The 27,978-nt window shown below is 39.6% G+C and overlaps 1 protein-coding gene across 1 annotated transcript; it reads right to left on the bottom strand.

Annotated features, from left to right (window-relative positions):
• Positions 1-2,984: 2,984 nt before the first annotated feature.
• Positions 2,985-27,978, bottom strand: LOC139709176 (ATP-dependent RNA helicase DDX4-like). Its single transcript, XM_071621130.1, is given in 16 exon segments — positions 2,985-4,317; positions 5,137-5,241; positions 5,756-6,026; positions 7,504-7,603; positions 8,676-8,988; positions 10,801-11,085; positions 11,564-11,742; positions 15,506-15,628; positions 17,682-17,798; positions 19,839-19,859; positions 20,807-20,899; positions 21,360-21,452; positions 24,535-24,570; positions 25,937-26,237; positions 27,120-27,130; positions 27,975-27,978. Coding segments are annotated over 16 exon segments (2,244 nt in total). The 3' UTR covers positions 2,985-4,125.

Raw genomic sequence — 27,978 nt, forward strand, 5'->3', positions numbered from 1 at the left:
CCCGTCTTTACCACAGGTTTAGAAGAAGTTAGAATGGACTTGGAATGGGCGCACCACATGTCACCTTAACCCATTACTCATCAAGGATGCCATTTTTTTGTGTCTTGCCAGTAGCCTGGGCAATCCCTGACGAGTGCTAGTGGGTTAAGGGACTAACCGTCCTCATGTTGCCTGATTGATCTCTTTTTCTTCCTCCTTTCCTAGCAGACCCGTAGTCTTCAACGGGTCTGCATGGAACCAACTGACAACCGAATGTCAACACCAACAGCCCTTCCGCTGCTTCCACTGGCATACCTCTGATATGGACGTAGACAAACTCACCAAGTTGCCATGCCTTCTCCCATTGAAGATCCCAGATGAAGACCCCTCACTTGCAGAACAGCCTCCATCACACAGGTTTTGGGCAGTCTCTTCACAGATGGTAAAATCTCTCAAGTCGCTGACTGCAGATTGTTTACTCTGATTAGCCAAAGCCAGAGCACAGCATGAAACCAGTGTCCATTGCATCCCTAGCAAGCACAAACCCCACAACCACCTCTCTCTAATGGGTCCACAGTCATCATCTCTTGACCATCAGAAATGGCTACAATCATTTCTCTTGGACCACCACCGATATGCCCACAACAATCAGTCGACAACCACTTGTTCACTCATGGCGCGAGTCCACAATCACTTACATTTAACCACTTGTTGTCTTACAACAATCTCCTTTGAACCACAAGCATTTGGTCTACAACTACCTGTTACTGACCACATACAATGAAAGTACATTTACCTGTTTTTAACCTCTAACAGTGGATCTGTAACCACTGACAAGTACTTTAACCCACAAGAAATGGATCTTCACCGCCATACTTTTGAGATAAACAGGAAATAGGTCTGCAACGACATGCTCCCAGCCATCTGCAATGCGCCTTGCAAAGACGATCACTTCTGCTGGTTGTTTGCTCCTGGTTTTGAGGTGCTCTGCCAGTAACAACCCTTCCATGCAACATCCACACCCAAGACATACTCTGTGAATATCCTGCAAGAGTGTTTGCCAAATGCTATTTCTGAAGCCACCAATTACAGCATGACGAAGCACAAAAACGTTCCCCCAAAAAATCATGATTTGATTCTCTATTAGAGAAATTAATGTCAAATAAAATCCCTCTTTGGCACAAAATATGGAATGTCCAACAAAGGCAAGTACTGAATCTTCTAAAAACTAGTCTTCTTCTATAGAAAGATGCCTACAACTTAAAAAAATATATATTGGTATCATATACAATGAATGATAAAGAAACAAAAACAATGTAAAACAAAAACTAATGACTTTTCTTCTAGTCTACACAAACACGAAGTTGTACCAGGTGTTTCATCCAAAAAAGCCATTGCAGTCAAATATTCTGTAAGACTAGACTCCTTAAAATATTGTATACATGGCCCAATGAATTGTCTAGTATATGGTCTACACAAGATGCGTACAGAGGTGACCTATCACTATCTAGTCTAAAGCTTCAACCCCAAAACAAAAGTAGGGACAGTATTAAACACATATTGAAGAAGCCTCTAGGTGAGCTGCAGAAGCCCAACACAACACAGTAGATACTATTCAGCACGGTAAAGAAATTCTGGCAAGATTATGAACACAAGACTGAAGTCGGTTTATGTAATCAGGTAACTGTTTGAACTTGAACGCAAAGCGCAGAGCACACACTTCGATTGACAGCATCACACACAGTTGCTGACAAAACTTCCGGTCACATCTCGTATCCAAAGAGAGGCAGAACGCGGAGTAGCACCTGAAACGACACTGAAAGACGATCATCCAATCCGCTAGAGGAAGACAAGGCACTTTTCAACGTCCATCCAGGGCTATGCTGGATGGACGGAGGGACTGACCATAGATGACCAGCTCTGGACGGACAATAGAGCTCTCGATCTTGGTCTAGTCCGGACGGATTGACATAACAGTGTGGTGATTATTTTAGTAATACTGATGGTCTATAATAGGCAAGATGACATTCAACTTCCTTTGCTTTTTCTTTTGATTTTGTTGGAGTCTTTAACAGAAAGGCCAACTATTGCATACAAACATTGCAAAAAATAAAATGAAGGTATTAAAAACTGAGTGTTGTGACATAAATACGATTGGCATAATCCAAATAAGAACAGATACTAAAGATAACTATGAAAGATGAAAATTATTGCTTCGTCACTCTTAGGAAGGGTGCAACAATACAAACATGAAAGTTTGTGTAACTTACATGTTTTAAGGATCTAGAAAGTAAGTACTTAAAGATTAAAAAAAAAAAACAACTTTAATGAACAAACAATAATATTTGTTGGACAGATGCCATTGCAGTTGTGTGTTGTTAATATCATGTTGGCCTTAACATCAAAAAATCTAAGGAGCTCCGAGAACCCTTCCGGGGCATTAGTCAACGAATATTTGCACAAGATAAATATGCATCCACACATACAGATTTCCGCACAATGACATCAAGTCAGTAGTTACCATGACAACCCCAAGCACATGCTGGAACATGCATTCAAAAGAATTTGGATTTAAAAAAATATAATAATAAGTCCATGTATTTGCAACCAGAGAGAAAATGAACGCTGTCTAGAATGCTCAGATGAGGTCGTTTAATATATATCATGATATGCACACATGAAAAGACAAGCACGTTTAGGCACAGTGAAATCTTGCACTCTGCAAGCAATCCAGGCAGTAGAATATGACAAAGAAATCGAACCTAGTAAATCTACATGACTAACATCTCATGTTTCCTCAATATCGTTAATTTTTAAAGAGACAAAGAGCTACCTGTATCTGGATGTGAATCTTGTGAAGTATCACATTTACAGCTGAGACATGACTTCTCTCTCAGACACAAACCAGAGAGATTTTACCTCAGGACAACTGGGAGGTACAATTCATTGGCATTACATGAATGACAAATAAGAAACACCAAAGAATGCTCTTTTTTATCCCTGTTAAACAGCACTGTAGTTCTGAGTCGCAATGAGCATGAGCCCGAATGCATCTATAGGCTATCTTCATGTGACCATCGCAGGACATTGGCAGGCATACTTAGCAGCATTACACCCTAAACCAATTTCTCTCTTTTGTTTTTCCAGTTTTCTCCAAAACACTCATGCCTACCGGTATCTGTCTATCATGACACAAAACCATACTCGCACCACTGTCGTGCATGTCTACACTTATGAAAAACATCCAAATCACATCCAAGTCACACACTGTTCAACTGTTTTGTTTCCCTAGGATCGTACTGACGCAGCCTTCAACAGCATCAACAGCTGCAACTATCAAATTGTCATATTCATATAGCGTTTTTTTTTTTTCCCATCCCTCTAACTTACTGCAACAAGTGAAACCAACAATACAATTTTACTTAGATAACAAAACAGGCCTGTAGAATATGAATACACGTTGGTAATCTACACCTACGTTTGATAACGATACTAGTTAGTATAACATAGACAATGGAATATATGATACAAACACAAGTATGAAAGAAATAATCCCATGAGGGAACTGATCAAGGCTTACTTATCAATAACTTCTTTTTACAAATGCTTTACTTTGCTGTCTATCTTCACAAAATGAAGTTGATTAGTGTTCACTTCATATCAAAAATAACATTCGTAAATGAATGCATATACGCAAAGACATCGCTTTCAAAGTCTATTTTCTTCATTGCATCGCTACAGCAAGAATCTGAACAAGACCACTGGATGTTGGGTGTCAGATTGACAGCACTTTAAAAAAAATATATCCTGATACTTAGTGACGTGAAGAATTTTTTCATCTGAATTCAACAAGGATTCTTTCAACCACCAACAAACAAAACAGCAAGGAATCAGTAAACTTCACTGTCCTTGCAACCAACATTGAACTATAACAACATTGCTGGAATTCTATGCTTCCACAAAATTTTGCATCCTTCGGGGCTTAACTTTACCCTGCAACTCAGAAAACACTTCACGGCTGATAATACTAGTAGCTCACTAGTTAATCCTGACAAGCAACACCTTCAGTGTGGTTTGTCATGTGGTGTTCAAGTTACGTCTCTCGTTCTTGGACGAGTTCTCGGTGGAGGCGGTTGTCATGACGACCTAATCCCAGGATTCCTCGTTCGCCGCATCGTTGCCTCCTCCAAAGCCACCAAAACCCCCTCCTCCACCACCTCCTCCTCCCCCTGATCCCCAGTCCCCGTCTCCAGAGCTTTGTTGATACCCACTACTTCCTCCATACCCTCCTCCTCCTCCTCCTCCTCTACCACCTCGACCTCCTCCGCGGCCACCAAACTGGCAAGAAAAAAATAACAGAAGTGAATAGTAAATGAGGAGATGGTACTCATTTCATGCTTTACAGGTATTCTATCTCTCTGAGAGAGCAGCCATGCATTGAAAAGCATTTTTAAAAAAATGAAGGGGGGGGGGGGTGGCACCTCTCAATAAGATGTGAATACATTGTCCTCATAAATCATACAATTATACACTTGCATTATCAATCTCTTTAATCAAGTGAATATCACTAATCTCAAATCTTGAATCACTTTTGACAGGCGAGGAAAAAAACAAACAATAAAACCTCAAAATCATGTCCGCATCCATGCTAAACATCAATATTTGAAGTTTGGGGTCAATGCTTTCCTGACTTCACCATTAAAAGTCTTCTTGCAATGTTGACCTACATACACTGTAAGAAAGAAGTAAATTTCACACAATTTTGTAACAGTTTAGACAGACTGATCACAGATGCACACATACACACACAAACATGTATACACACACACACACATACACACAAGATGATCAAAGGCAGATCAATGATTTGGGGGTAGGGGTGGACATATGTGGATTGGTGGCTAGAGGGTAAAGAGAAGGGTGTGTCACACACTGACTACTTGCCCTATCTCTACGTAGGGCTGCACACTAACCCATTTTTTCTACCAGTCCCACCCGTCTGTCGGACCGATATAAGCCCAGGTTTTTGATGCTTTACTGGTCTGACAGTGTTTTTTAACTGGTCCTGGACCGTCGGACCAGTGCCAGTGAGCAGCCATGCCCTAGGTCCCAAACAAACTTTCCTGGGAAGACTTATCACAACAATCCCTCCCATACCTTCCTGGTGTCTCGTCCTCCAAAACTTCCTCCTGCGTTGCCATGGTAAGTTCCAACTGCCGAGTCTGCAGCGGCTTCCAGGAACTCGGGGATGTCCTGCTGAGCCTGGAGAAACAGTCATTCATCAGGAAACATCAGACCAAGGACATTTAGCTCTGACAGCACATGTTACAAAATTTCTCTATCACAGTTTTTCCTAATTATCCAAGGTCTCAATATGAAGAAACTTGATAGGTCTGACTACAGCTAGATGATTGCAATGAAATGTGCAGATTAAACGACTGCTGACTGACCAATGAATTTTCATATAAGTCCCCCAAAACAGCTTTAACCTTATTATTCATTATAGTCATAAGGAGGCTGTGGATTCAATACAATCTATGTATGCCCATGATTTTTATCACAGTGTTTACTTATCTTATCATGGATGTTTGTTTATGAGTCGCAATGAAGACAACAGTTTTTACACAAGTGACAAGGCTTGATGGTCGTACAAGGCTTTCATATTAATGCCACCAAATCCTGATCTCATCGAAGTTAATGCTTAAGGGACAGAGTGAGGCATTTTCAGCCTCCACAACTTCAACTGCCTTCACTGGGAAGGAACGAAAAAACTCACATCAGCTAGGATCTTGATCAGTGCCCTCGCTATACTGGAATCCTTTGAGACGTCGTAGAAACTGGTGGATCTGCCTAGGTTGCCGACACGACCCGTCCTGCCGATGCGGTGCACGTACTCGTCGATGCCGTCGGGGAGGTCATAGTTCACTACATGCTTGACGCCCGGGATGTCCAGACCGCGAGCAGCGACCGACGTGGCCACCAGGATCGGAGCTTTGCCCATCTTGAAATCCCGGAGGGCCTCCTCTCTCTCCTGCTGCATGCGGTCCCTGGAAATTTTGAGGGGAAGGTAAATGTTGGAATGAACGACCACTATAATAGGGTTTCTTTGTAAGTTCATTCCATTTAGTGATCCACATCTCTACAAGCTTGTCTGTTACATGGGCCTCTCATTTCCAATAACATAATGGTTTTGAACAAAGAATTTTATACGGATTACGGACTTGCTCCTTTTTTGTTCCACTTTCAAATGAGTGTTTATATTTTTTGTATCAGATTAACCCTAACTTACCTGGGGGGGGGGGGGGGGGGGGGGGGGGGGGGGCCATAATGCCCCCCCCCCCCCCTCGACAAATTCCACGACCATTCCGGCGCGCAAAATTTTTTGACCGCGCTGCTTGCTGACTTTTTACTTTCAAGTCTCGCGCAACTTTTGAGACCAAATTTGTCACGCCCGGGCATACCGTTCCGAAGCCACGCTCCTTCAAAAAATTTTCGTCAACCCCAAAATTGCTCAAAAACGTGATTTTGTGTACAAAGTCAATACAAATTGTGTTTTTTCAATTAATTCATATAAAGACTCATATTTTTAATTTTAATGGCTGAAATCAATTTATTTTAGTATAATTATGCTTCAAAAATGTGTATGACAAAGTCTGCTGAAAAAAATAACAAAAACAAAAGTTCGAAAAACAACAAAAACAAAAGTTCGAAAAACAAAGAAATACATAAAAAAATGATAAAACAATAAAAAACATAGGAAATTAATTTTGATACTGAATTTTTTTTATGCACAAATGTTCAGAATGTCACTAGGAATATTTACACCAAAAATCAGCATTCCATAAGATTTTATAAGCCAATTACAGACGAAAATGAAGTTTTTTGCATATATTTGCATAATTAATTAATTTAAAATAGAAAATGCAAATCTTTTGAAAATTTAACTTAACAGTCTTGTAGATTACATCCGGCTTTATGTTCATGCAAAATTTTGCGGCGATCGCGCGATCAACGGCCGAGATCTGAAAGGGGGGCCATAATGCCCCCCCCCCCCCCGCCAGGAATTCAGGCTCGATAAATAGCCCAGGTAAGTTAGGGTTAATCTGTTAGAATTGTATCTGAGAGAATTTGTGACATTGATACGGATCATGCACTTACTCATTTTCTGTACCACTTTCAAATGTGTGTTTTTTTGTCTCAGATTAGTCTGGTAGCATTGTTTATCTCAGAGAATTTGTGCTATTGAAAACGACCGACTAGATTTGAATACACAAAAGCGGAGCTCAAAACTAACTGTTTTTTCCTGGAGGCCCAAAAATCATTTGAAATTTGAAATTTTGGTGGCCTGTTAACCGAAAAAGAAATGTACTGACTCGAAGAAAAGGAAACATTACAATATACTTTGACTTTCTGTTGCCTAATCAGGTCACCAAAAGGTAGCCTTTTTGGAAATATGGTGGCCTGGCAGCAATTTTTAGTGGCCGCTTATGTTGACCACTGACACAAGGACAAGATGTTTCTTACCCATGAATGCTGGTGGTGGGGAAGTCAGACTGGCTGAGGAAAGAAGCCAGGAAGTCTGCGTTTCTCTTGGTTTCCACAAACACCAAGGTTCTGTCATCGTCTGAAACCAAATCAAAAAGATATTTTCTCAGTCAGGATCTTTTCTTCCCAAGAAGTCAGAGATAAGTACCATTCTATTATCACAGAGCATATTCAACTTCACTGAAGTATGAACATGACTCAGTAAAATGTGAATTTCTGGAATACCAACATCTACTGTTCTTCCTTGCATAAATCACACTTCGTTTACATTTCAATTGAGTATAACACACTTTGCTATTTGCTATTTGGGCAACAAAACCTCTTATCTAAAAATGTCATATGTTCAGGGCAATGAAAAGACATAGCAGCCAGAGCATTATAACAAGTTGGGTCACCCTTCCATTAGTATGCAGTGATAACTGCATTTTTGGGTAAGGCAGCTAGGATTTGGATAGGACATAACTTCACTAATTATCTGATAATGATTCAAAAAAGTGATTTCACCCAAATTTGTGAAATGAGGTCTTGTCACCCCAAAGACATATTACTCTGAAGCAGGTAGTAATGCAGCTCATCCGTAAGGTATCTATGAAGAAAAAAAAAAACAGGTGCAGAGCTACGGTCGTACACTGGCTGATTTCTTTCACATAAAGACACTGCTGCTTAATAACAGAAATGAGTAAAACCCTCAGAGAAGAAATGCAATCCATTTAGAACTGTAGAACTGATTCTCTCTCTCTCTCCCTCATTTTCTTTTTTTTTTTTTTTTTTTGGGGGGGGGGGAATCTTCTCACGGAATAGCAGGAAACATGATGCATTCTAGTCTTGAAGTAAAAGACAGAAAATAGCAGGGAGAAAGGGAAAGTAAGAGAGTGGGGGGGGGATGGGGTGGAGACTGTACCTTTCTGATTCTGCAGAATCTCAATCACACCTTCAGAGAAGAAATGTAATCCATTTAGAACTGCAGAACTGATTCTCTCTTCTTCTTCTTCTTCTTCTTTTTTTTTTTTTTTTTGGGGGGGGGGGGGAATCTTCTCACGGAATAGCATGAAACATGATGCATTCTAGTCGTGAAGTAAAAGACAGAAAGTAGCTGGGAGAAGGGGAAAGTAAGAAAGTGGGAGGGGGGGGGGATTGGGTGGAGACTGTACCTTTCTGATTCTGTAGAATCTCAATCAGCTTATCCCTCTTCTCGAACTGGCTGACCTCGAAGACCTTCTGCTCGATGTCGGAGGCGGCCCCGCCCACCAGGCCCACGGTGAGGAAGAGGTAATCATTGAGGTACTCCCTCGCCTTCTCCTGGACCTCGGAGGGGAACGTGGCGCTGAACATCAGGGTCTGGCGGTCGGTCTTTTTCGGCATGTGGGGATGGTCCACCAGTTTCTGGATCTCAGGGCCGAAACCCATGTCCAGCATCCGGTCAGCCTCGTCCAGGACTAGGTACTTCAGCTTGCCAAGACCAATCTGGGTTTGCAGGGGTAGTCAAGCAGTCATATTATTTTCACGCTCAATATTCAATCTCAAGAGTTTACATCTGGGTATCTTAAAGGATATCTTATGGTGGTACTAAGAAAAGAGCTATCATGTAACAACACCATGTCCTCATCTAAATTCATTCTCTGATGCAGCACATTGATTACACACATCTGTTAACAAATTGCTTTCCTAAATAATTTTCTACCATTATTCCACCGACTAAAACCTATCCCATTAGTTGTACAGTTTATATGAACAGTCAACCTCTGGAAATAAATTGTGAACCCAGTAACCTGTCTTACTGGTCAACAAAAATCTGAAAATGCCTCCTTTAATATACAAATGATGCACAGGATAGAGTGTGTTAGTGTAGGCGTATAGTGCACTCGAGGGTATTTACAATTGTGAAACATGCACGAGGCGAAGCCGAGTGCATGTTGCACTACATTGTAAATACCCGAGAGTGAGCTACGCCTCCACTAACGCCACGAAATAATCCTGTGCATCATTTGTTTTATAAAATGGGTCGAAAATTCGAAAACTAACAGCACTTTTTCAGCGTTTTTCACGTACCTTTGTGGGTCAAGACGTCTGAAGATGTTCGTCCCAAACATTTACGCACGTCGCACTCCGAAATCCCGCACATACAGTATAAGTATGATGGGGGGTTGGGTTTCCGGACACTTAAGTTAACGCATGAAAACTTACGTATTTTACAAAGAATATGCACCCTTTACCTTAAAGACTTGATATAGACTCCTCATATAGGCCTACTAGACAACATACTCTGAAAACGGCGTGAGAATTAACCTGCTAAATCGTTGGATTTGCCCTTCAAAGTGACTCCATGTACGCGTCCGGTCCCACAACGCTTGGTCTACTGTACTGTACAAAGTGTACGTATAAGGCTAAGAGTATACGTACGCCACACATGTTATGCACAAGGGAAGAAAGGCCGGCCGGCCGGCACAGCCCGAACTAGAAGTTGTTTACAGGATTGACAGCGCGTACTGTATGTATGCATGCAATTCAAAGGAGCCGCCGCGCGCACAGACGATCGGCAATAGGATTTAACCACGGTGGATTTAACACGCAGTGCGATGGGACTAGAATAACCAAAGCACACATGACTCATTTCAGCGCTTCCTATTGGCTACATTCTTGAACCCATTTTATAATGTGGGACAACAGCAAAATATGGATGTGAATGGCCTGGCTAAAGTAGGGTTTTCACACTGCATTTGATCCCATAGCATACACCACCATTAAAATTTGAAATCTTCAACGTTACCTTTGTGAGATATCGAAGGCATTATTTACCATTACGAGATGAAACAAAAACCCAGCTTTAGTGCTTCAAAATATTTCTAAAAGGCGAGTTATGGATAGAAACATCCAACTTGATGTAAAAATTTGAATCAGTATAATCAATGGTAAGTACTGTTAAATATACAAAATGTAAATAGTTTTTCGTGTTTATAGACCAATCTGTCTACAGTTATGGTTTAGTGTAAAAAATAGTCATATTCTTATATTTTAGGTTTTATTATGAAATTTTTATACAGTAGGATGTTTTGTGATACAACTGACCTACACGTATGTATCAAATGTGACATCTCAAACATTTTTTAAATCACTGCTCCTAATGGCAAGCAGTACCTTTAAGATTTTGTTTGTTGTTTTGCTTCCCATGAGATGTATACAGTACTACTTGAGAGGAATGAGATAGTAAAGCTTGTGCTGTTCTGAAATCAAATAAATGAATGAATGAATCTGCAAAGATGATGCAAGACGACTCACGTATCCTCTGTTGATGAAGTCATGCATCCTCCCGGGCGTGGCCACCACGATGGACGCCCCTTTCTGCACCTCCTTCATCTGGTGGCTGACGCTGGTGCCACCGTAGATCACCACGGGGCGCAGGGTGGTACCCCGGCAGAACTTGCGCGCCTCATTAAAGATCTGCATGGCCAGCTCCCGGGTGGGCGACACAATGAGGGTGAGAGGCTCCTGGACCACGCTGAAGGCACTCACAGCCCCGCCCGTTGTAAGCATTCCCGTTATGATAGGGAGCAAGAAAGCAGCCTGGTAGGTGGATGGAAGAAAGAGAAGAAACAGGATTATCATAAGGTTGAACAAACAGTGCGAGTGCCTACATGTCCTTCAAGAGAAAGGAAAGAAATAATGAGGTCTGAGTTCTGCTGTTTGGTCTAAGTTAGACCATAAAAAGTGAGTATGAAAATGTCAAATTTCAGTGATAATGGACAAAAAGCAATAGAAATATCTAAACAGTGCAAAGCCTCAGCTTAACCGAAATGAAAGTTACAAAAAAATTTCTCATTATATCAAAGAAAATTCTCAATAAATCAATCAAAAATCTACAAAACATTTTGATAAGGGACAACTGATCTCCCAAGGCAGAGTAAAAATTATTGATATGTCCTACACTTAATGCCACAGATTTCTGACAATGAGGTTGGCATCCTGATATCCCCACTTACTCCAGAAGTTGTCATTGCCTTGTTGTGGAGAGGAAGAATATTAGGGACCTGTGAAAACTCACTGTCTTGCCTGATCCTGTCTGAGCACAAGCCATGAGATCTCTGCCTGCCCCGATGATGGGAATGCCGTACTTCTGGACCGGAGTTGGTCGGTGGTAGTGTGCCTTGATGACGTTCCCAAGGACTGTCTCATCCAGGTCTGCTGCCTCAAAGGCAGAGATGTGCCTTGGTCGGTCGCGACCTGAACGAGAGAAACATATCATCACTCATCAGCTGCGGAAACCAACTTCTTGCAACTGGGTACACCATCATTTTGTACCTCATGTCGCTGATGTTATGTTCAAATTCATGAAATTCTTCTGTCGAGATGTTTACTTACGTCGATGTGGGGCAATTTGTTAATCAGTTGCAATGATATTATGCAGGGCTCCACACTAACTTTTATTTTTGGTGGCCCAAAGGCAAACATCCGACCTTTTATGGTGGCCCGATCAGGCCACCAAATTCTTCATTTCTGAAATTTTGGTGGCCCGACTTGCATTTTTGGTGGCCCCGGGCCACCGTTAGTGTCGAGCCCTGTGTTATGTCATCGCCGTATATATCACCTTCTTGCAGAGAGAGCACAGAATTGTCATTTGAAATGAGCCAAGGTGGATTCTGACTTTGTCTATTGCCCTGAAAGGCAGCTGGTGAGAATACATTTTCAAATTGGGTCCTACAAAGCATTCAACAAAGTCAAGCAGGAAGATTTCACATGGCACGGTAAATTAAACAAAATAATTGATGTCTACAACTCTTTTTCACTTTGCTCTAAGGACAGCTTGTCATGTCCCCCAGTCTCCTATGTGATGTCAAGCAAAGGGCATCTAGCAACACTCCTATTTCTGGAGTTATATATGTATATATATATATATATATATATATATATATTTATTTATTTTTTTATTTTTTATTTTTTTTATTTTTGTCTTCAATTTGAGAGACTTGATTTAAAGGACAAGTTCACCATCATAGACATATGGGTTGAGTGAATGCAGCAATATTAGTAAAACACATCAGTGAGAGTTTGAGGAAAATCGGACAACCCGTTAAAAAGTTATGAATTTTTGAAGTTTCTGCTCAGTCACGGCTGGATGAGAAGACTACTATAGCTTGTGATGTCACATGTGTACAACGATATAAAGAACGAATAAAGAAAATTCAACATATTTTCACTTTTCTCGCACAACAAAAGAACACTCGACTTCTCTCTTTCAGAAGGCAGGGGGAATAATATCACCCTTAAGATACGTCAGTAACAAGTTGAAGAAATGTGCACTTTATTCAAAATGTAACGTTTTGTGAAATTCTCTTTTTATTTTCATTATAACGTTGTACGCATATGACATCATACACTGTAGTAGTCTTCTCATCCAGCAGTGACTTCGCAGATACTTAAAAAATTCATAACTTCGGAACAGAATGTCAGATTTTTCCCAAACTTTCACTGATGTGCTCTCCTAATATTGCTGCATTCACTCAATCCACAGGTCTATGAAGGTGGACTTGTCCTTTAAATCAATTATTCAGAATCATGCATAAGTCAATACAAGCATAAAACAATTGTAGTCATAGTTCAATTTATATCAAACGAAAATCCTGTATGTAATGGATTTTATCATCGATTTCTCGAATATTGTAAAACATGATATATTCGCGGCATGAATATTTCGCGAATTGGAGCCGATGGCCTTTCTCGCAGCATGAAATTTTCGCGACTTGCCACTGGCATCCAATGCATATTGTGTAGGCAAAAATTTTCGCGTGCATTTTAATTTCGCGAATGTTGCCGCTCGCGAAATTCGCGAAATTAAAATGCACGCGAACATTTCTCGTTTTACAGTACTTCTTTTTTTTTGAGATGTCATTACAATATAACAGTATACGAATAATTTATGAGTTGTGAGTGCATAGGGCACGAATATCGCACGAGGCGCGAGATGAGCCACTGGTCTATTCAACAAGGCGCGTAGCGCCGCGTTGAATAGACCAGTGGCGAATCTCGCGCCGAGTGCGGTATTACGTGCCCCAATGCACGAACAAAATCATAAATTATTCGTTTTATACAACACCTTGTCCACAATCACAATACAAAATTAGTGACCGCCAACTCAGGAAGGCCCAAAAATAAATGTAACAATTAGGCAGAGAATTGTAAACCACCCTGTGTACTGCTTTCAAACACTCGTCATGATTCGACCACACAGTCACAGGAATCACGAACTCCGCAGGGTCTATACCCAGTCCACGCTAACGTTAGATCGAGTTAGGCCTGACTGTCAGGTCAATCTGAGATGTCGGTAGATCTAGTAGTAGGTCTAGACTTTGTCTATTTCCGAAAATGATTTTGTATAAAAACACAGAAAAATAATCAAATTACGGTTTCTCAATTTGAAATGAAGTCTTGATGTTGGGATCACTGTGGTCCACGTAGCAGATCAGAGTCAAAAGTAAAAACACAGCAGTACCGCTAGGTGTTACAGGCCGCGATACATGCAACTAGCTAGGTAAAGTAACTGCGCGTACACGTTAACGTTGCAGTACTCCGCCGCGCCTGGTCTGTGAGACTTACCGGCAGCGCAGCGCAGCCGGCCAGCACGTACACTGTACAATGTAGTTTGCTGGCGCTTTGCTACGGGTGTGAGCCACAGAACTCTGTGAGCGGCCATGCATTAGTAGCCCCCCGCGAAGCCGTGCTATAGTACCTTCGAGCCGTGCTATAGGCCCATGCCAGGGGCCTATTGTATGGCTGTCACTCTCAATGAGTTTGATAGGTATTTTCTATTGAATGTCATGTGACATGTTCTTGGCCAATCACAATTCGACATCATTCTGAGGTGTTGTATAAAAACTCATATTTGAATTCTTTTACAATAAAGGATGCAGTAAATCGCTGGTTTCTGTATTCTTCCATGAGATATACCTTATAAATTGCATATTCCATGAAATTAATTATTGCGTTGATAAAGAAATAATCCTTCTTACAAATTTCACATCCGATTACTATGATTTTCTCATCTATGATATTTTTTCTTGAACATTCAAAAATAAGGTCACTGATCGTTGCCCAGATGTTTCTTATTCTCGGACAATATAACAAATTATGCATAAACGATTCATTTTCATTACAGAATTTGCACTGTGCATTTGTGGTTATTTTCCATTTCAATAGATTATCCTTAAAAGGTACAATATTGTTTATCACTTTAAAATCAAACTGTTTTATCTGGTTGAGTTTCACTTTCAACAGATTAAAAGCAAATACTGACTCCCAATCAAATGTATAAGGTAGGTTGAGTTTACGCTGCCAAATGATGATCATATTTGGTTCTGAAACCTTCTTTTCTTTTAAAAAGGTATAATACATTTTGGCTTTTTCGCCGAGGATATCAGAAACATTACTTCTTGACACTTCAGACATCTGTTGACTATTCATTTCATTTTCAATTTTTTGATTACGTAATTTATGCCACCAAATATGAGGGAAGGCGTGTTTCAGTTTTTGATACTGAAAAGAAACAAGCAAATGATCAGTCTGCAAACTATTATTAACTTGGATTTGATCAACCCAAGATCCATTTACTATTACATCAGACACTACATTTATACCATTATTACTCCTATTTTGAAAATAAAGCATTTCTTTTCCAAATTTGATATTACTGTTAAGCCATAAAAATTCCTCGCCAATATCTCTAACTCGCAACAGATCCACATATCGTTATCTCTGTCCAATAGATCTAGATCTCTATAAAATGATGGGATTTTATATTTCTTACATAAACAAAACATATCTTTTGTGGAACAATTTATCACAAAACTGGAGTTATATATAAACTGATATTCTTCAGGCAAAAAGAATACTGACATATGAATTCCTATTCAACTATTCAAAACTGTTGTCCTTTAAGAGCAACTTGTGGAAATTAAATTACAATTTTCCAAGAAGATCAACATGACCTTACCACTGACTTCCACTGGAATATTGTCATATTTGTCAAAGTTGATGCCTTGCTGAGTGGACTGGTAGATAGCTTCTTCCTCCTCCGATGGAGCAGGTGGTATGTAGGTGGAAGCAGGAGGCTTGCCTGCAAAGGTCAAACACAATCACAGCTTCAGAATAACCTTCAAATTTTGATTTGCCACTCGGGAGTAATAAAGCCAAAAGACAGACATCATTTTATGTCGATGGCAAGTTACATACTAAAGTGAAAGGCAGGTTGTGGGCGCATCATCACTGCCAAACAAACAAACAAACAAAAATGAATAATTTAATGCACTGGCAGAGGTCTGTGCTCTCCAAGTGCTTTTCTTGTATAAGCTAAATAAGAGCTTAATGACTTAAAACAACTCGCATAGAACTAGTACATCAATGTACATCCAGTGTCAGGCAAATTACCTCTGATGTTTTGTAAACTATAAAATGAAATGCACATTTATTGGGACTCAAGTACACATGAACACTTACTGAATAGTGGTGGAAAAGGTTGCAAGAGATCATGGCACCACAAGGGAGGAGTTCTTGGGAACGGGTCATAACGACAAGTTAGATGTGGGAGTAACTCAAACACAATTCATGGCATATACACAACTTGGCGCAACAACAGAAAGAGAGTAACATAAGCCCAATGGTATGCACTGTGCAGAAAGGCTTGTCAATGGCACACTCATATCTATGCCTCAAGAAGATGGTGCTGCCCTACATATTTTCTTACACAGATACTGACCGTCAATTTGAGATTTGAAACAGTTCTCAAGTTTGGACTTTATGCATTGATCAATCAGTAGCATATTTTATCCCTTGTGAAAAATCAACATGGATTCTTAAGTCAATAATGGTAGTTGTCGTAGGAATAAATCATGAGAATTGGTATCTTTCTTTTTTTTCGGGGGGGGGGGAGGGAAGGAGTATCTGGCAAAGGTAAATGGAGTAAAACGTTTCTTGTTCTTACCTTCTTTGTCATCACCTGAAATAGAGAGACGAAAAAAATTACACAATTGATAACAGCAACTATGAAAGTATCAGCTTTCACTGGATATGGAATATATTAATGCGACTCTAATATTACCTAAAATCTTTACTGGTATCTTGGTTCCCTTTCCTCTGTATATCAGTTTCAGGAGAATAGTCATCAAAAGCACTAATAATATTAAACAATCCAATGCCTGCAAGTCAAAATCACCACCGAGGGTTTTTATACTCCAGAACACAATATTGAAGAACCATTGATTTTACACTTACATTTGACAAAGCTTTCTAAAAAGTGATTTGTTCGCTTTACTCCCATTAATTGCAATCAATGTGAACATGGTGCAGAATTACACTTTGATAGAGACCGTCAACCTTGCCTCAATCAAATCTATTTGGACTGAAGAAATAGCTGCGACTTTAGAAAAAAAAATGTGATAATGAAGGAAATAAAAATCAATAGAATATGAAGAGAAGAGGACTTGAAAAGACATTTGACTTTAGATGATTATTTGACTTATGCAAGGTTGATGTTCTCAGCAATTTTGTGTAGCATTCACACATGCTTCTATACCCTTCATGAGGAGATAGAGTCAAACCTGCCCAAACTAATATTGAAAATAACCCGAGTCTCACTTGTATCATCTCATTCTGATGTTACTATGGCAACAGAACGCAATTCTGCCAAGACACACAGGCATATGCATACATCAATGAAAAGTCCATAAATGAATTAAAAAATGTCTGGGATATGGTTTTGATATAGATTGGTAACTCTATAAAACTTTCACTCTACCTATGAATGAAAAGATTAATTAAAATGGATGGCTTGGATGTAGTGTATAGTGTAATTACAATGCAACAAAATAAATATTCATGTCATCTTAGCATGAGGCATGGTATGTCCAAAGTAGAAATGACTCGAGAGCCTTTTTCACTCCACTCACACATCAATGTAACACCACATGGAACATGCTTTTTACTGTCGTGTTCCTATCAACAAAAATATTCACAAAAATATTTTTGGCAAAGTTGATTGTTATTTCCAAAGTGCATAATCAATTTGGTCAAATGCATCAAGTCATTCAAAACAAAATTACCAAAATATCCCTCCCCCCCCCCCCTCACACACAGATAATGTAGGGAATTCCCCTCCTTTACTATGGAGCCACCTTAGGGAGATTCCCCCTTTTACCAACCTTGTGACTCGGCATTGGGGCACTCCCTGGCGAAGTGGCCCTCCTCCCCACATTTGAAACATGCCCCACCACCACCACCACCACCGCCACCTTCACCTATGATAGATTACAGTGTCAGGCAGGAAAGAGGCCACGGCATGATAGATAGATAGATACATCACAGCAAATAAATATATGATAGATAGATACATCACAGCAAATAAAACATATGTGACAAGCTTAAGATGGACAAAGCAAGACTGATGCATGCAGAGAATATGAGGATTTGATAGACATGACATGAAAATAGAAGTGTACATGCTCAGGTGAGAAGTTCTACATGTACTTCACTCTTCCTTGCTCAGAAAGTAAGAATATGAGGATAGACATTCGCTACACTGAAATGATCCAAGATGCGACTTTTTCATGATCATTTTATGTATTGCTTTAAGACAGAGGTTTAGGCGAAACTTGCTGTGAAGAAATGAAAAAAAAAAGCAAAACCCATTCACCTCCATGCACCAAGAAAGCAGAGTACTTTATAAGCTGTTACTTTTATGAGGGTTTAATTATGGCGAATTTTGGAAATCAGATCGCAACACATGAAAATGTCACTATGCACTCGGCTACTGGCGGAAATATACAATAGCGTTCTTGTCAATTCACAAAAACATCTTGCGGAAATGTGTGTGACCTTGTTATGCGCGAAAATATCTGTCCATGAAAACTAGAAATGTCCATTGTTGTGCAATGCGATTGTATCCCACGGCACTAGCAGCATTTCACCTTAAACTTGAACAAATTCTGTCAAGAAATGTAGCATGTAGAGCGCACACAAACCATCCAAAAACGTGACCTTTCACCCTATAAAAGATGGAACAACTGGGGGCAGCACATCCAAAATCTAAAGGCTTGTAGATTACATCATGATAAACCTCCATACCAAATTTGAACAAAATCCGTTGACAAATTTGACCTCTAGAGCACACACAAACCCTGCATAAAAATATGGCATTTTACCCAATAAAAAGACGGAACGATGGGAGTAGCATCACCCAAAGTTATAGGTGTCAAGATATTGTACCAATAATATGAAAGTCCATACAAAATTTCAAAGAAATCTGTCTGAGGTTTGTGGTTGCTAGAGTACACCAAAGAATGCGGCAGCAGAGTAACGCTGCTGAATCCAAAGTATCCTCCAGCATACTATACATGCAGGGGGATACAATAACAGCTTATACAGTATGCAAAATGTCATGAAAAAGTCACAGGATGCTTTGTTACAGAAAATTCTGATATTTTGTATTAAGAACCGCAAACATAGGGAACCTGACCAGAAAGGAATATAATTTATTAGTGGAAATATGAGCAAAGAAAATGGGATTCCACTGAGATCCACCCCATAGAATCCCATTTTCTTTGCTCATTTTTTCCACTAATACATTTTGTATTAATGGATAAAATATCAAAAGTCTAAGAGGCAATGATGGACACGATTATAATGTGCAAAACAAAATGCAAATTTTCTACAAAACTGCAAATCACTTCAACCAGTGTTGGGTAAATATCTCAGAACAAGTGAATGAAGCAAAGTATGAACTGTACATGCTATGGGTGGTTTCATTTTTACAAATCTCAGTTTAGGTCAAGCCTGCCTTCAATATGATCTAATAAAGTGACACCCTTGTTTGTAATTTCAATTAGGATCTTAAGTATGATACTTCATATCTAATGAATTCTGTGCAGCAAACTAACTACAATTGTAAACAAATAAAAATGCACACAGCTGTAGTACCACACAATGTAACAAGGTAATCTTAAACCACACATGCACACCACGGCATCATGAACTTCACCTCGTTGGTGCCAGAGATAATTATGAAGGGCCACTGTGGCACTTGCCTCCTGCACGACAAGCCCTGCCAAGTTTTTCTCCCATTTCAATGTAGACTACTCATGATATCAGAGGAGCATGCATCATTTTGGGTGAAGGACACGGTCAACAATGAACCAAAACCAAAATGCAATGCGCACGGCTCCCTCTCTTGTCCAAACTGATCATGAGGCAAGTGCAGCTCATATGGGTTTGCAAAAAAAAAGAAAAAGAAAACATTGTCTTACTTTGACCACCGAAGCCTCCTCGTCCTCGACCTCCAACTCCTCCTCCTCCGCCTCCACCTGCAACACGAGAGAAATTCGCAGACAAAGGTTATGGCAAGAAGAAGTGCCAAGGAATTGTCTCACCAATCATTTGTCAGATTTTAATGGGGGGGGGGGGTGGTGAGAAAGTTGGTTAGGAAATGTGAAAAACTACACGGAATCAACATTTTGAATCATTTATAAATACTTGATTTGTGAAGTGTTCCTTGTAGGCAGTAGTTTGTATTGTGGAGTGAAAGTAAGCATGATATTTACATTGCATTGGGTGAGTAGACTTGAAAAGTCTGTTTGGGTGAAGAAAGAGGATTAACAGGGTTGGGAAGCAAAGTTATGTTTAGGAAAGATAAATAGTAAAGATTTAGAAAAAGATGCATCCCGAGAATCACGTTTCAAACCATGTTTGAAAATGCTATTTGAAGCGCATTTGGAAATGTGATTCTCTCTCTCGAGTTACATAAATGCAGCCGATGTAACACCATATAGAGCATGTTAGTTTATGACATTCCTATGAACAAATGAAAAATGTGAAATCTGTTATTCTAGCGAGAGTGTATTTTCCAAAAGTTTCGCAAAACACGAATAGGCCGCAAAATTAAACAACATGCAAATATATCGTGAATGCCCAGGCATCAGTGCACTTACAATGGCCTCTTCAAAATCGCGAAAACAGCATCCCACGAGAATGTCTGTGACCTCATCATTCACGAAAATATCTTTACACAAAATACAGCAATTACTTTACAAGCATGGTTTTTGCAAAAGTTGTTTCTATTTCAAAGGTGCATGATTAATTTGATCAAATGCATCTCGGTACTAGCGATATAGAAATATAAATATGCGAAATATCCCTACACACTACACAAACACAGACACACACACATACAGACAGAAACAGACTATCCTGGGAATTTCCCTCCTTTACTAGGGAGCCGCCTTAGGGGATTCCCCCTTTTACCAACCTGATGACTCGGCATTGGGGCACTCCCTGGCGAAGTGGCCCTCCTCCCCACATTTGAAACATGCCCCACCACCACCACCACCACCACCGCCACCTATGATAGATTACAGCATAAGGCAGGAAAGAGGCCACGGCAAGATAGATAGATACATCACAGCAAATAAATATATGATAGATAGATACATCACAGCAAATAAATATATGTGACAAGCAAAGATGGACAAAATAACACACGTGCATGCAGTGGACATGACGATTTCGATAGATGTAACATGAAAATTAAAGCATTCGATCAATAGATGTGACATGAAAATAGAAGTGTATGCTCGGGTAAGAACTACTACTTCACCTTTATTTCAAAGGTGCATGATTAATTTCATCAAATGCATGAAGGCACTAGTGACATAAAAATAAAAATAAGCGAAATATCCCCCACACCACACACACACACATACATACACATACAGATAGACAAAGATAATCCTATGAATTTCCCTCCTTTTATATTACTATTTAAAGAGCCACCTTAGTAGGGGATTCCCCCTTTTACAAACCTGATGACTCGGCATTGGGGCACTCCCTGGCGAAGTGGCCCTCCTCCCCACATTTGAAACATCCCCCACCACCACCACCACCGCCACCTTCACCTATGATAGATTACAGTGTCAGGCAGGAAAGAGGCCACGGCAAGATAGATAGATACATCACAGCAAATAAATATATGTGACAAGCAAAGATGGACAAAGTAACAAAAGTGCATGCTGTGGAGATAAGGATTTTGATAAATGTGACATGAAAATAGAAGTGTATGCTCAGGTAAGAAGTACTACTTCACTCTAGCTTGCTCAAAAGATAAAGAATATATGAAAATATAAACAATATAGAAATGATGCAAGAGGTCACATTTTCATAATCATTTTCCATATTGCTTTGAAGACAGAAGTTTAGGTTAAGCTTGCTGTAAAGAAAGGAAAATGCACAACATATTCATCTCCATGCACCGTTAAAGCAGAATATGCAAAATGTCATGAAAAAATAACATGATGCTGAGAAAAATTCTGACTTTTTGTGAAGACAGAATATCAAGAGTCTGCCAGAAAATGATGGACCACATAATAACGTGCAAAACAAAATGCAAATTCTCTACAAAACTGCATGTAAATACAACTAGTGTTGAGTATATCTTGGTACAAGAGATTGAAGCAAAATATAAGCTGTATAATATATTATGGGTGGCTTTATTTTTTGTAAATTTTGCTTTAATTCACACCAGTATTCAAAATGAACTCGTAAACTTGAGCATGTTGATGCTAGAGATAATTGCAATTTGTGCACACCTACCAGGGTGGTCCACGAGGGGTTTTAGCATGTCGCTGCAACATGCTAAAATTCTTGTGCAACATCCTAAAAAGCCAGCAACATGCTATGCAACATCCTCAAGAATTTGCAACAAGCTCAAAGTAAAAGTATTCAAAAATGTGCAAAACATGTGCATAACATAAGAAACATCAAACTACCAGGTACTTTAGATATTTGTGTGCAAAACATGAGAGAGAACATTGAATGTAAGCAGCACAAAGAGAGATAAGCAGCAAAATATTGCGTACTATGTACTCATCGTGTGCGCTCCGCGCATATTCAATTTCTGCAATATTCTCAGATTGTGAGCTTGCAACATGCTAAAATTTCAAGTTGTGGACCACCCTGACCTACCCATGGAGAAATAAATAGAATACACCTACAATCATAGTTTTACAAACATTAAAAGGACAGAAACAGACTTGACAGCAAATGATGGCAATGTTCCTACAAAAATTGTGTCTATGTTAAACATTTAAGAGGAAATCCAGTCCAAATTTAAGTTAGCCTGATAAAATTAGTAAAATCTTATGAGTTCAAAAGTAACGATTTGACTGAAATCAGATGAAAATAAGGAAGATATGACATTTTGAAGTTTTGCTAATATCTGCATAACAGTTCTTGTAAAGTGGATATGAATATGCGAATGAATGAGCTAACCATGTCATACCCTCGCAATTTCCATTGATCGTGTACAAAAAAGGGGGAAAAAAATCAATGCTTCTGTCATTAAAGTATGGAGAACGAGACATTAAAATATTTAAAAGAAAATCATATAAAACAAGGCGTCGAAGCAGAGGGAAATGTCTCCTAAAACAGATTTTTAATGTGACTTATTAAAAGATAATAGCACCACTGAGAAATCGCGATTTAAAACTGACTGATTTGCTTCACCGATATTCGATCCAGAACAGCCGTCTCAATTCAAGCCCTGAAATATGACGTCACGAAATGAATAAAACTCTTTACGAGTGCAGGCCGCCATTCATAAAGCACGTATTTCTTGGTGAACGAATGCAAATATCTGGCCTGTCTTTAGCCGCCTTTGCTTTAAAACGTCCAATTTTTACCTCATATTGTATGGAAAGACTTAGAGTTTGACATCGACAGTGAATTGAGTGATGACAGTGACTGACTATGACACTGATAGTGACAGTGGCAAAGTCGGAGTGGTAGAAGAAGCGAGGGAGAGGCAACAGATTGGAAGGCCGCCGCGGACACAACTCGCTTGGGGCATACAAGGAAGCAGGCACACTGCCTCTCCACACGTATGCCCCAAACGAACCACGCCCACAACGGCCCTCTATATACGGAGCCCTCTGTGTGGATGGAGTGGTAGCACAGCGCACATTTCGTGACGTCATAATTTTGGTCACCAAAATTTTGCCGTCAGAGCGGGTTCTGGTGGTCTAAAAAGGGTCTCAAAACACCATCTCTCCATCGTTCTGGAGACGTTTTTACCTTCTGAAAATTAATTATTCATATTCCTAGAGACTTGAGCTTTCCAGAAATCTATAAATCACCTTGTTTATGAATATCATCCTTTTTTTCTCGTTCACCATACTTTTAAGTCTGAAGCATGATATTATTCCTGGTTGAATAACTTCAGAATAGTGACAAGTTAGATATACAAGGATTTGAGCCTAAGGCTTACATGCGTTCGAATGAAGAACTGTAAATTTAAAATTTTTATGTACAAACTGTACGGTAAGTTGTGAGGGTATGACATGCTCACTTTGCCATTTGCACATTTATACTAACCATTCAAGAACTGATTCCCCCTAAAAAGGCAAAAAATCAAAATGTCAAAACCTCAATTTTCATCTGATTTCGATCAAACTTTTACTGCTGAATTTGTAAGATTTTACTCTTTCTTATCAGACTAACTTATATTTGGACTGAATTTTCCCTTGAAGCAGCTAGTGAGTCGGTAATTCTGTGCTATGCTGAATGTCTTCGTGTCTATCATGAGTGAGAATCTACACACAGCACACAAGGAAAGAATTAGGCAAGGAAATAAAAAAAAAAGGAACACTGCAATCTTTCTCATGTCTGTTTTGGTGATCCCAAAGGCAGCAAGTATTCTCTACAAGCAAAATGAAGGCACATTGACACAACTTCCTGAATGAGACTCTTTGACACTTGCCCCTACTGCGAGTCCCCATTATAAAGTTTTTACCCATTTCGATGTGCATGTATACTGTTCACGATGCCAGTGAAGCATGCATCATTGTGGGGCTGAAAGAGAGGGTTGACAATCTACAAAAACTAAAATGCAGTAATAGCTCCCTCTCTTGTCCAAATCTGTCATGCGGCAGGCAGAGTTGAGATGGGTTTACAACAAGAGCAACAACAAAATCATTGTCTTACTTCGACCACCAAAGCCTCCCCGTCCTCGACCTCCACCTCCGCCTCCACCTGCGACACACAAGGGATATTCACAGACATGAGAACAGGAAGGTGTGCAGAAGAAGTGTTTTACCAATCAGTGCTCAACATTTGTCAACAGCAAATTTGCTAGATTTTAAATGGGGGGGGGGGGGGGGGGGAGAGAAAGTCAGCTAGGAAATGTGTTAACTACATAGAGTCAGCATTCTAAAATCATCTACAAAATACTTGTTACTTGTTTCATGAGGAATTCCTTAAAGGCAGTAGTTTGGATTGTGGGATAGGGTTTAAGAGATGGTATAGTTCTGCTTGAGATGGGGCTTCAGGTTTTCAACTTTTTTTGTGAGATAATGAGAAACCTCTTATCAAACATGAAAATGAGTACCATTCCACCAGGAATTCAAAGTTTAGTTGATAAAAATTTGTTTTGAAATGAAGAAGATATTCAAAAACAAAGAGATCCTAATAAAAGGTGAGACCCACCTTTTCGAAGATTAATTTTTGCCTTACCTTTGATTTTTGATATCTCAGATTTCATCAAATAAACTTTAAATTCCACTTGGAATCGTACGCTCTTTCATGTTTCATAAGTGGTTTCTAATTATCTCACAAAAAGTGAAAATCTGAATCCCTCATCTCTCAACCACAATTATACCAACTCTTTATTCCAAGGTTCATCATGTAAATAGACCTAAAAAGGTATGTTTGAGTACAGAAAATGGATTAAGAAGGTTTGGGGGGGGGGGGGGTAAGTGAGGGAGGAAAGAAATAATAAGAAAGATTTGTGAATAAGTGGGGAAAAAAAGGTTTGGCAACATGGATAAGAGGGAAAAAATGAAAGATGTACTCTTTCTTTGAAGTCCTTTATAAGAACTGCTGGTAGACCAGATAAGAGGTAGTAGTCAGTGGAAAAGGAAGGATATAGGTGAGAAGAGAAGGGAAGTGCTGGTAGGCATTATAAGCTCTACCAGCAGTTCTTGTACAGACTTCCAAAAAAGAATACTGCCTTATAACTTTATGTTTTCTCTGTTGTGACCGTTTCTCCTCTCTCCTGTTTATTTTAACTGCTTTCATCTTCTCTCTCTCTCATCATCTCCTCTTTTTCTCATATCTTTCTAACCTTTCTTTACCCAAACATATCTTCTAAAGGACTACACACGTGGTGAGTTACAAACCTTATACCTTCACATAATTTTGCTTTGAAGTGTGTTTTTGTTTTTGTTTTCTGGGGGGATTTCTAAGGGCGGAAATGACAGGGTGAGTTCACATCAAATCTAAGGTTAAAATCTAAATTTCACATGCAGATTGGTTAGAGATAACAACTAAAACACAAGAAAAAGATATGTTAAATCACCTCCACCAAATCCTGATCTTGAGCCACCGCCAGAGTCATCTCCGAAGCCGCCACCGCCGCCTCCTCCTCCTTTTCTGAATCCTCCTCCACCGCCGCCGAACCCTCCTCCACCGCTGCCGAACCCTCCTCCACCTTCCTTCTTCCGGTCCGCCCAGCCCCCTCTGGAGGGCTTGTCATCCCAGCCACTGTCTCCATTCCCATTGGACATTCCCCCGTTGGTCATGCCCCCAAAGCCTCCCTTAGAACCGCCATCCCCATTTGACTCTGGGGAAAAGGCTCCAAAGCCACGCCCCCTTCCTCGGCCTTTACCTACTCCAAGTCCAAACCCATCCTGAAAGAGAATTATGTTGTAAATGGTGATTGAGCTCAATCATCTTAAAATGGCCACCGAAAACAACTTCACTTACAAAACATTTCGTAAGGAAAGAGATTGTGCTAGTTAAAAAAAAAAATGAAAGAAGGAAAAACAAGGCAAATTCCAAGTTATGTCTTCCTCGCATATTGCAATTTGTGATTATAATGCTTTTCAATGTAAGTTCAGTGATCTCTTGACCTCTGACCTTGTCGGACTTTACCCATATATTCAAATTTGACCAGCATCTTTAGATTATGTACCTGTGGTGTGAGTTTGGTGGTCACAGCTGAAATCTGTGGAAAGTCAATTTGATTACAACACAATACTTGAGTACAGTGTTGAGGGTGACTTCACTGACCTTTTGACATTTGACCTTGTCACAATGCACCCCATATTCGAACTTGTCAGCATTTTTAGGCTATTTACATGTGACATGAATTTAGTGGTCATAGCATTAAAAGCCGTGGAAAATTATTGAGAGTACATCAAATTCTTGAAGACACTGACAATGCCACCGCTGACTGAAAAGTGATAACTTTGTCTCGGTTATGCTATGAGATCGAGACAAAAATGTAGTGACATAACTTTGTTGTGAAGAATTTCAGAATTCATTAACTCCCCCCAATCTTTGCTATTCAGTTCTCACTCAATAATGATTGCACCAAACAGCTAAGTAAACAAGCATGAATTGATTTTTCTATTTCAAATAAACAGCTCACAAAAATTACAATAGGTTATCACAATTGGACAGTAGGCCTACTTCTTATTTGAGTCTCAAAGCGACATAACACTTTCAAATACATTCACTCACAACCCAATCATACACTTTAATACATATAACTCTACACAGCCACTTACCTTATTTCCTCCTAAAGGGGGAGTTAAGAGAAAGAGAGAAAAGACGTGGTAATTTAAAAAAAAATGAAATAATCAAATTCACACTAAACTATACTGTATACAAAATGAGGCACAAACCTGATTTACATGTAAATCCAAACAATTTCTACATTTGAAAGCAAGGGACTATTATGCACAGGGATGAAGATTGAGGTGTGACTTTTCTTTTATTTGCCTCCCTCTACAGATGAAATTTGTAAAATAGGAACTGCTGATCTATAATTTCTCAAATACACTGTAGCTTCCACATCTCTCATACACTGTAAATGCATCATTTCAATCTACAGTTTCAATTATCATGTGATTGAACATTACAGTTCTTGGCTTAGTTTAACAAATTCAAAATACAAACGGACAACAGCTCAAGCAAGAGTTGACTGACTCTGTCTATAACACAATTGATAAACAATAATTTAAATATAAAAGTATGATTTAGGCCTAAATGGACTGTACTTTAACAAGTTTTAGGAAAGGCAAGACAAATTGCAAACGAATCCTTCACTGGCCTCATCAGGAAACATAGCAAGTGTCCCAACATATTCACCTAGAAATGGTCATACAATTTCCATTTGTGTTTTTCATTTTACATAGTAATGAGGTTGGTGTGCTGCATGGGCAAAACGACAACCACCATAATGTACTGCAATTCTAACAGTTTCAACTGATGAAACTAGTCGAGAACCAAGACAGGGCAGAGATAAATCTATCGTATCAAAGAGTCTTGAGCCTAAACTACAGCCCTGAACATGCTGCATCTGAGACATAAGACACACACAGTCAGGGTCAGTGACCTCTGTGCCTGCTTTACTACCAAACCCAT

Source organism: Diadema antillarum, unplaced genomic scaffold, assembly GCF_040938485.1.
Source record: "Diadema antillarum isolate AM-2024a unplaced genomic scaffold, OU_Dant_1.0 seq00001411_RagTag, whole genome shotgun sequence".
NCBI classification, from domain to species: domain Eukaryota; kingdom Metazoa; phylum Echinodermata; class Echinoidea; order Diadematoida; family Diadematidae; genus Diadema; species Diadema antillarum.